This window comes from Rissa tridactyla, chromosome 4, assembly GCF_028500815.1.
Source record: "Rissa tridactyla isolate bRisTri1 chromosome 4, bRisTri1.patW.cur.20221130, whole genome shotgun sequence".
NCBI lineage: Eukaryota > Metazoa > Chordata > Aves > Charadriiformes > Laridae > Rissa > Rissa tridactyla.
In genome coordinates, this window is record NC_071469.1 from 44,674,823 (window position 1) to 44,685,773 (window position 10,951).

General features: G+C 43.3%; 1 protein-coding gene across 1 annotated transcript; it reads right to left on the reverse strand.

Annotated features, from left to right (window-relative positions):
• Nucleotides 1-87: 87 nt before the first annotated feature.
• Nucleotides 88-8,801, reverse strand: JMJD7 (jumonji domain containing 7). The gene is made up of 8 exons (XM_054198159.1): nt 8,629-8,801; nt 7,746-7,899; nt 6,528-6,781; nt 5,643-5,699; nt 5,138-5,233; nt 3,599-3,675; nt 2,345-2,504; nt 88-723 (listed from the first exon to the last, which is right to left on the reverse strand). The coding sequence occupies exons 1-8, from the start codon at nt 8,693-8,695 to the stop codon at nt 635-637; spliced, it is 954 nt and encodes a 317-aa protein (XP_054054134.1). The 5' UTR covers nt 8,696-8,801; the 3' UTR covers nt 88-634.
• Nucleotides 8,802-10,951: the final 2,150 nt, after the last annotated feature.

The following is a 10,951-nucleotide window of genomic DNA, read 5'->3' on the forward strand; positions in this document are numbered from 1 at the left end:
ATAGCCAGCATTGACTTTTTCCTGTCCTCCTAGGTGTCCTCCACTCATCACATCATTTGGAAAAAAAGTAATAAATTAGTACAAAAATAAGCTTTTAAACTGACCTTTTATTGCAGAAGTTGTAATTTCTCACCGTCAAAACACCACAGCCACTGAACTTAGTTAATTACAGCTGGACAGGAATGCATCGCTTAATTCCTTAAGTGGAATGCATGTGTTGGACTGATGCAGCCTGACGCACAGGCGGATGGCAGAGCAAATTCCTCCTTGTCACTTGGGTTGTTATGAAAAGAGTCTGCAGATCTAAACAAACAGTCATGGCTTCTGTTTTGGGATTTCCAAAACCTGGATTGCCTCCCTTCAAACTTTACTTTGCTCACCATCACCGAGGCAACATGCAAAGACCTAAAAATGCTATTGTCAAACCTTCTACTTACAAGCCAAAAAACCTGGCCAATTGATCTGGACTCTGAATCAAGCAAAATATCTGTGATTCGTTTGACAGACATTGTTGAGGATAATTTCATGTTCAGTTCTTTTCATTTAAATCATGTTTGTACTCCAGTCACAGATGCTGATGATTGATTGTACCACACCAGAGAGAAAAATCAGGAGGTCGAGTCCCCCACCTCTGCTATAACACATTCACGGCTTTTGTGAGACAGTCTAGGAGTTGATAGTAGCTGTACTTAAGGTCGTATTCCATGTCATACCAATAATTCACTGAGGAGACAAGAAAAAGCAAAAACATTTCTAAGGCTAGAATGTAATGATTTACAAACGTGTTCATAGACTGTTTTACACAGTTTGGATTTTCCTTATTACTGACTGAACTTTGAAAATAGCAAATCTTTGACTACAGCCAAAAACAACATAAGCAAACATTAGAGTTCTTAACCCAAACCAACTCCTCTTCAGAGTCTACACTGGGGATTCCTTGGAGCAGAAGCTGGCAAAAATTTTAGGAACAGAAAATGTATGCTTCTATTTAGACCAAAAATACCAAATACACTGCAAAGTTTAATATCTGGATAGGAACCTCTCTTCCTCTGAGTGTTTAAAGGATCACAAATTCGCCACTACTTCACAATGGTGATCAATTAGACAGTGCTTTAATTCAGCTTCTCATTTTAATTTTAGTGTATGTCTGCTAGAAAAAAATAAGCCAAGCAGTATAATATTGTACCAATGGTTCTTGGAGGAGGATATACTCTAGCTTCAGTCATCCCCTGGACCAGACCCAGACAATATTGATTTTTCAAGTGTTTTCAGACTGTAATGCAGTTAACAGACCAAAGGCCAAATAAACTTGGCAATTCTTTAGCATTTCTGCTAGACCGAGAAAAAGAGAGTAGCCAGGGGCTTGCAGCTGGAAACAACTCTACTTTTTCCAAAAAAATGTTTAAGGACTGATGCAGCAGTACTGGGAAAAGAGAATCAGAAATACTGCTTTACTGCTAGCTTGTCTTTTTATCACAGTATCGCTAATACTGAAGAAAAAAAAAAAAAAGCCCTGCAGTATTTGCAGTGTTACACAAATACTAATGTTATGTGGTTCAGAATACTTTATTTACTCTGCCTGGACAGACAGGGTTATTTCAGGCAAAGGACAGCAAAAAACTTTTCCTCAAACCTTGCAAAACTTACGCAACGTAATGATAATATTGTGCACCATCCCCACCCCTTCACCTGCACCAAATGAGCAATGCTTGAAATTCTAGAACTCTCTTGGGGATGGAAAAAAGAAGTTAGAGAGAGATAATGATAAATCTTATAAAGACAGACATGACATGTCTTTTGCTAAGTGCGGGGGAAGAGCAACATAAGCATAGGCTTATTAGCAAGGTAAGTGACTGGGTCACAGCAGGTTCCAGCTCACACAACGTGTTGTGTCTACATCCATGCCTAAAACTCACACACTTTCTGGTTTCCTTTTCTTCCCCCAGAACCTTTTGTGCTGATGTGATAATGGCACACACACCATGCAGGTTTTTTGTGAAAGGTATGCAGATGACCAATTTGCAGTTATCAGGCTAGGCAAACTGCTTAGCTCATGAACAGAAACTGGATCATGATCACTGAATTAGCTATGCTTCTCCAGCCTTGACAACTAGACAGACTTCTTCTGCTGTACCCCTAGCACTTGTCAACAATGCTATGAATTATAAGCAAAAGAGACTGCAAGGAGGTAGCCCCATGGCATCTGTCGAGATTGCTATTTCCTCCTGAGGGGAGGTAGATGATCCTAAAGGGACCTTTAGTCCCAGTTATGCTTTGCTGTGGGGTATCTAGCAGCACACTTACCACAGCTCAAAACCGTATCTGGAAATACTGTGTATTTTACCTGCTATACAGCCATGTGATTGCTGAACATGATGGAACCAGAGAGAAGGCAGGTATAACATCTCACCAGCTTTCACTGTACACTGCAAAGGTTTTGCCTGAGCATACTCTGGGTACTGTTCCAGATTGGGATTCAAGGGGTCCAAGGGTATCCAGGGCACCTAAAAGCAGAGAAGCATGTATATGGTACTGACCCTGGCAAAAAATTCCAGCAAGCTTCCAGAAAAACAACCGATAACCAAACTTACTAGGTTACAAAACACGTGTTTTGCCTAGCAAAACACATACAGCTATGCAGCTTTCCACATTCAACTCAGAATAGGTCAAGGATGCAAAAATTTGCCTCCTTCAGCGACACATTTCTAATTAGGGAAAAGATGCTAAATGTCAGCCATGAAATTTCAGTCTCATGGCATACTTTCAAAACACCTCCAGTCCCTTAAGTCACTTGTTCCTCCTGCATTCAGTACCTGAATATTTCATCTGCACCACTCCTTAGAAATTCCTTTCTTCTAAAGCTCTCTGGTCTAATTCTGTCCCCACCAGCTAAAACCCCTCTTCCTGCTGGGAAATCCCTCTTCCCTGCATTCACTTTTTCTGTGCCCTACAGAGTTATAAACCTCAGCACTCCTCCTTACTGCGTTACAGGAATGCTCCCATGAGATTCCATGAGCACCATTCTGGAAACAGAGAAAAAGCCACAGCCCAAGTTCAGCTGTGGCATTAGTCACACATTGCAGAGACAAAAGGAGAGAGATTACATACAAAAGGCTACTGAGGTTCTGTGAAGTGCCTGCAGATCTATAGATTTTAACCAAAAAAATATTGATACTTCTAGGAGAACACAATTTATTCGTTGAGATAGGTATGTTTTATTGCACTGGGTGATACTGCTGTAAAGCAAAATGCAGCCCTGAGTAGAGGGCCAAAAGAAAGTGAATGCAGAGGAGTCTATTTCAGTCTTAATGAAATCAGTTCCTTTATTGTTGATTCATTTAAAAGTCCTTTACTGAATCTATTTAAGTTTGGTGCAAGGAAGACAGTTTATGATATCAACGGGTTCAGGTGTGCAGTACAAATCTTTTCTGAAACCTAGGTATGATTTGCAAACAGTAAAATACAAGTGAAATATCTGGGCATTCTCTTTCCAGTAACGAAGGATTTCTAAGTATTAATCAATATGCTCAGTTTGAGGGCTCAGCAGTGCCCAAAACTACCTTTAATGTATTGATTGTGTTCTTTAGATACTTTTTACCTTTTCCTCACTCTTCTCATCCACAATTTCAAATGAGCCATCTTCTGATACCCGGTAGGTTGCTGGCTGATAGAGCTCTGGAACCACAGAAATAATTAAATGGCACAAATCAGAGCAGAACTCAGAGAAACTAATGGCAAGTCACGTCACGCTTTCACACAGTAAAAGAAAAATAAAGACAAAACCATTTTCAACTTACTGTCCTCATTGTCCTTCCCTTTGTCCATTTCAATTTTTAACCAGTTTCTTAATTTTCTTTTTTTTTAAGTCACTCTGAATAATGAATTGCCTTCCTGTTTGGAATTCCAACCTTCTTTCCTCACAGGAATTATTCTCCTCAAAAACCATTTTACTCCTGGTCCTATTTCATTCCAGTAACTGTCTTGTTTCCCTTTTGGAAGTCATAAATGCATCTTTGACTTACTTACACATTGTTCTATATTCTTAGGTCAGTCTAGCAAGATAGCACTCACGAGAGTTATTACTGACTTGTGACCAGCCTTTCACTTCTGATTTTGTCTGATAAGGCTCATCAACTGCTTCTGGTACCGCCAGTTGCTTTTCTTCATTGCTTCAGCACATGTGGTTTTCTGAGTCCTCCCTTGAGAGAGTTTCTGTCCATTAACTTGATGTTCAAAAAGATGTTGTCTTTTTACAACACACTATTAAAATGTAAGCATTATCTCTGTTCTATGCTTTAACAGGAACTCATTTTACAAAGTATGACTTATATGATACACACGTATTTCATACAGTCATATACATACCTCTCCTATGAAGACAGGCTGAGACGTTAAAAGTCCCTTCCAACCCAAACCATTCTACGATTCTATGATTTCAAGGTTGTAAACAAAATAACACCAGTATAAATAAAATATTGTAGCAGCACACGTATCTAGGCAAAATTATATTAGTGCCATATAGCACTCTGCATTCACTTGATCTGATGGTTTGAAAGTTAAGGAATGGGAAAATAACGTAATTTTACAAGGCATAAAGTTAAGCTGTCCATCTTCTAGATGACACTGCAACATAACAAACTATTACTGTGCACACAGGAAAGCAATATAAAGAAAAAGAAAATGAGCAATGCAAAGTAATGCTGCCATAAGAATCTTTTTTCATTTCTCCACTTTTCAGAGATTCAGTTCGTAACCTGAATGTTTCATCAAATGACAACTTATTTTTCAGCTTCCTGACTTTTTTCCTAGAGAAAAGAATAAGCAGGCAGAACACAAACCTGTTAAATATCAGCAATGACATGCCACAATACTGACAAGATACTTGAATTATTTAAATATTCTGAAGCTGAAGAGAGTATCAATGAACCTATGACTTTACAGGACTGGAAAACCTGACCTCAGAATAATGTTCGTATTACAAACTACCTGCAGTGACATAGAAGAGATTTCTATTCACACTGGAAAGCGTGACACTGCATAAACATCAAATTGTTATCTGTTTCCTTTTTTGTATCTTTCAATATTTTAGTCTCTCCTCCTTCCAGCCTCCAGACATATTGCGTAGTAAATTATGTACCATATGGGATGAAGGGACGGTCACTCGGTGGATGCAGTAGAAAATGTTTCTCTCCAGATATCACACAGTACAAGTTCTCATAATGATCTTTATGTACTAAGATTGAGAAAAAAAAAAGAGATGTTGAGAAAGAGAGAAAATCAGTGTTGTTTCCTTCTCTACATCAGAAACGCCAGTAAACTGAAAGCGTCAGCTTGTCCTTGTTATCAGGCTGCTTTCTCCTTTTGCGGCCGGCAAGAGTGGAAAGTAACAATATAATGTAGCAAATGTATTCAACGAAGCAAATTATCAGCGCCTTGCCTGACACAATGTCAGGTAGATGCACCCAGAGACACAGCAGCAAGAGGCTGCAGAAGTGCAAAAGAAAGAATGAAAAAAGCATGTCAAAGTGGAACTGCCTTGTCAGAAAATACACGCAGTCCTACAGAGCCACTAACTCAAAACAAGCCCGCTTAAACCTGTGCTGAAAGCACAGGGAAGACTTACAGCAACACAAAATACGTACAAGACGTCACAGCAGCTGATTCGCCAAGCCAGAAATTCACAGCATCAGGCTTCTTCCCTGTACGGTTAAGGAACAGAGGAATGTTGTCAACAAAAAAAGAATGTGAAGTGTCATGTTTAAAAGCATTTCAAATAATTTTCTGCCAATTTCTGCCAAATTCTGTCCTTTAACTTCCTTCAGAACTATGACAGGTTTCATTGCAAATAGCACTCTGTGAGCAACAGCAACCTCCTCCTATGCTGCAAGCCACTGTAGTGCCCATCACACTTCATAGCATAGTACTGTCCATCCCCAAATTGATGGTTACAACATTCTGAATCCCTAAGACTTAGCTCACAGAGAAACTGCAGCACATCTTCGTACAGTTGCAAAAAGAAGGTGCGATCACAGTAAATCATTTTCATTGACATTTTAAGGAAAGACATGCCATAAAATAGAAACAAACTGAAACAGAACAGTGTTTAACTAGAAACAAACATCCGTAATTTTACCAAAGGAGGTGGTGTTTACCAAAGAAGCTGTGTGTTGCTTCACTCACTCGTTATGCTAGCTCTGGTAGCAACAGCGTGAATTCGAGTTGAAACATGACTCTAAATGAGAGAAAAGCCACTATTTAAAAAGAAATGCTATATGGCACTATCACCACGTTGTTTCAGTTGTGATGGCCCCAATACACAACTGAGATACTGATTCTGGAGTAACCCAAACCCCAAGCTTGGATTACTCTATTATTAAGTATTTTACCACTTCTACTTTCTAAGGGGATGAAACCAAACTCAGCTGTGGCATCCAGAAATAGAACAAATATTCACCATGTACTTAGCATGATTGTTTTAAAGTTCCATACAAAATATTTACTGAATATAGGAGAAACACAAGGTTTACCAAGTGCCTCACTCATCCATGGTATGTCCGGCTGCACATCACAGACAAGTTCAGGGAACTCCTCGGTGAGGTTTGAACACTGCTTCTGCACGTAGAACACGTTGGGAGAGGTCACTTTCTTCTCCACAATGTCCAAAAAGTCCATGAAAGGCATTTGGCGCTCCTCTGGCATGACAAAACGGTCCTGAAACACCGCATCTGCATAACCATTTGGTGTTACTGCCACACTCACTACCTTGGGACCTACTACCTCCCTGCAAAACAAACCAAAGGTTTATAGCCAGACCTGCAATTGGCCCATATATTGGACACTGGTTACTTTAAAAGGAACATGTTTTACGGGCAGCAAAAAATAAGAACCCTGGCTTTCCGTGGCTGGATGTCTCTAAACTAGATTTTCTACTATCTGATAAGGCCTCCGGCATTCTGATCCAAATTTCTCCCTATGGTCAAAGCAACCATAGTGTCTTTCGCTTCTCTAAATTCTTTTGTGTCTAATAGGCGAGTTCACAAAGGACCTCCCTTTCCCTCCGTGTGCACAGATAGCCCTCTTTCAGCCACTTCTTTTCACAAATCATCGTGGAGCTTAATATTCTCAGGACTGCTCAACCCAGCCAAATCTGGAGGGACACATGTTCAAAAGCAATCGAGGAAGGAGAAACGGTGAATAGAGACTGACAGATACACATATGCACACATTGTGAGGCTAACAGCCCTTATTTCTGTGAGAAATTTAATTTTAAGCCCATAGATTTTAGGTCTAGCCAGAAATCCCCTCTCAAAAAAAGAACTTTAAAAGAAGAGAAAAAAATCAGTCATTGTTAAAACGCTCATGGTTTGGTTTTGTTTCTTTTAAAAATAACCAAGGTGTACTCAGTCACAAACAGGCCAGTCAGTTATTACAGCGCTACAGCCCCAACTCCAACTGGGAGGCCACAGGGTGGAGCAGTGGCCAGGGCACAGCAATCAGATGGATCGGACTGGGTTTCGATAGCCCCAGTCTGCCGGCTGCACACTGAACACCCACCCTTTGTACTGCACTCAAGCTGGTCAGGACAGTTATGTTTGCAGGAAAAAATTTACACTTGAGTTTGGCAAGACTGAACACCTTTGCACAGAAGCACGGAGATATCTGAGCTAATCTTAAGGATAAAACCAAAGATTAACCAAGGGCCGTTCACTGAGGTCAACCGGAATCGACCACCAGCTCCTTCATACCTGAGATATGCTGAGGTCCATTTCTTCAGAGCTGGCCAGTGGCTGATGGCATTCCGAATTATACAAGGTTTATTCGGACTCACCCATTCTCGATAAAACTCCAGCGGGGAGGGAGGCCTGTCAAGATAAGGTATGGACTCCGTCCACCCCAGCTCTGTCCAGGCAAACGAGAATAGAATCAGTTTTACTCAGGGTCCTGAGAGAAGTGCCCTCTTCCAGCACACTAACCGGCTTCAAACCCCACTCCACAGCCGCTCAACCGAAAGCATGCGGTGTGTCGTCGTCCCACTGCCAGCTCCAGAAATGGCTCTGTGAAAACCCAGAGGCTGTCCGGGAGGGTTTCGGTGGCAGGGGGATACCTCAGGCTGCCGCCCTGCTCCTCTCCTGCACTCAGCCACAGAGGTGGCCACGCCATGGGCCCACAGGAGGGTGGGCAAGGAGGACGTGTGTGACAGGAGACGCAACTCCAATACAGAGATAACATCACAGAATGTTTTGGGAAGCTGGACTATTGCTTCGCTTTTGTATTTCATACAAAGGAAAATAACCTAAAAGGGCCGTTCTCTCGAGTTTCGATTTCTTTTTGCAGCGGCCTTTCTGCTGCTGCTTCACCTTGGAAACGTTTGGCTGGAAACAGCGTAGGGGCGCGGATGCTCCACTGCAACACACGCAGGCGCCATTTGCCGCTGCTGCGGCCCAGCCGGGGCGCCGGGGCGGCCGCAGGCCGAGTTCTTCTCCTCATGCGGCGGCCTGGCCCCCCCCTGGAGAGCGCTGGGGCCCGTCCCAGGCCCGCCGCGGCCTCCCCCGTCCCTTCCCCCGGGGCTGCACCACCCACACACCCCCCTACGGCCCGCCCCCTCCGCCCCTGCGGCCCGGCGCTCACCGCGGGCCTCCCGCGGGAAGGCGGCCAGGCAGCCCCTGACGGCCCGCAGCGCCGCGCCCTCCGCCATGCCCGCGCCGCTGGGAGCAGGCGGAGGAACGGCGCGGAGCGGGGCCGAGCCCGAGCCCAGAGGAGGAGGCGGCGGCGCCCGCCTCCCTCCCCCCCCCCCGCACCGCCTTCAGGAAAAGGAAATGCCGGGCGCTGCGCGGGAGCGGGTGGCGCAGCTCGACGGCAGCTGGGTAACAAATGATCACATTTTTATTGAAACGGTTTAAGACACGGAGTACAAATGAATATAGAGTTAAAAACGGCTCCCGCAGGGAAGCCTCACAGTGCAAAAAAAAAAAAAAAAAAAAACCCAACAAACGATTTTTATTATTATTGTTCCAAATAATTAAAAACAAAAAGACATTTTAAAGGAGTTATTTTACCTAAAGCCAAAAGTATAAAAACACACATTTATAAATAAAGCAGGAGGGGGTAGTTTTTTGTTTTGTTTTTTCTGAAGGGGTAAAGGAGAAGGGTGGCGTCGGAGAGCCCGGGTAAGGAGCCGCCCGCCTGGCGGACACATGGCTTGTTCCTAACGCTGCGCCCCCGGGCACCCCTCTCCCCGCTTCACAGGCCCTCACAGCCCGCACCAACACCGTCCCAGCCGCCCCCCTGTGATCCTGAAATAGGGGGCGGGCTGGTCTCTTCCAGAGAAGGGAGCACCTGCTCGCTCAGGGGCTGCTTTAAGACCTATTATTTTAATGAGGTTTGTGTCATTTAGTTTCCTGGATGCTACACACCCAAGGGGGTGAGGGGGAAGACACCGTATGCATGCATGAATTTACCAATGGTGTTTAAATACCTGTATTTCATTTCTTCTTATATATAATTATATACATATCCTTTCTTTAAAAAAAAAAAAAAAAAAAAAAATTACGTTTGCATGTTTCTACTCCCGGAAAGAAACGTCCCGATTCCTCTGAGTCTGCAAAATGGGGAACTGTGGAGGGGGCTGCTGTAGGGCCTGCCCCAAACATCACCGGGGAGGTCCCATGGAAAGGAGAGGACAACCTGAGAGAGGAGGTGGAAGAAACACAGAATCCCATACACACAGCTCCTGGGTGCTGGGGGGAGGAAGGCGGTGCCTGCCTGCAGCAAGAAATAGAACAGAAAGAGTTTGCTGCCCTCTCAGGTTGCAGCCCTTCCTACTGCACCACCCCAGAGGGCCCAGGAATAAACCAAGGGGTCCCACAGGCAAAGTAGTACTAATTACAAGATAGGGAAAAAAACCCCAAGAACTATTCTCATTTCAACCAGGAATGTTGGGTTGAAGGGGACAAAAATGTATGTAAAGAGGATAGGTAGGTCCAAATTATTTTTTTCAGGCTTTACGTTAAACAAATAACTTGTCTTAATACAGATATCTGGTTGTGCCTATGCTAACACCCACACAAACCAGTAAGAGGGATAGACTCAAGTTTATTACCTCCTCCCACAAGCCGCTTCACTTCCCAGGCAGTTACCGTTCAGTATTTCTCTACCTGGCCCAATGGACAGCCTGTGGTAAAACATATTCACAAGGTGCAACAAAATGTAACGCATTTATGCTCTCTTTGTTCTGTAAACTAGAATTTTTAGGAATATTTCCTACTGCCAGCAATAGGAAGTTAGAAGGGAAAAGTCAGTTGGATCGGTCTCAAATTATAAAGAGCAACACTATCTCCTCACCTCTCTCAACAACAAACTTGCGGCACCAGCGTCTCCTTTACCAGACTTCTACTACTCAAAATTCCTAACATCCAAGCCTTGGGCAAACAGCTCGCGACTTTGCCATTTAAGAAAAAAGTTGCTTAGAGGACACCAAGCGAAGAAACAAGAGGCCCAATAGCACATCTTTAAAAACAAACCCCTTCCAATCCATTCTTCAATTACAGATCACCATCTCAGTCCTAAATCTACTTTCCTGGAGCCTTTCTGTACTATGTCTTTCGCAGGTATTGGCCAAATGGTGTTCCTCAGGCCAAGACTATTTCTACCTCTACTCTGTTTTCCTGTGTGTCCTACATATACTATTCTAATTTATTTTAAACTACACACCATCCTCCAGCTGATCTACTTGCCTGACACTTCTCTTACCATCATTCTGATCAGATTTTACCTCTGGTTTCCCGTATGCAGCCGTGAACCCAAGCAAAATCCATTCCAGGAAGTAAAACCCACTCTGATTAAAAATCAGATTTGCTTCATGTGACTCATTTCTGAGGAGCTTTGTTTCCTATCTCTATGCCAGCTTCACTGGTTGTTGCTCTTTACCTTAATGGGAATTTCATTCTCACCA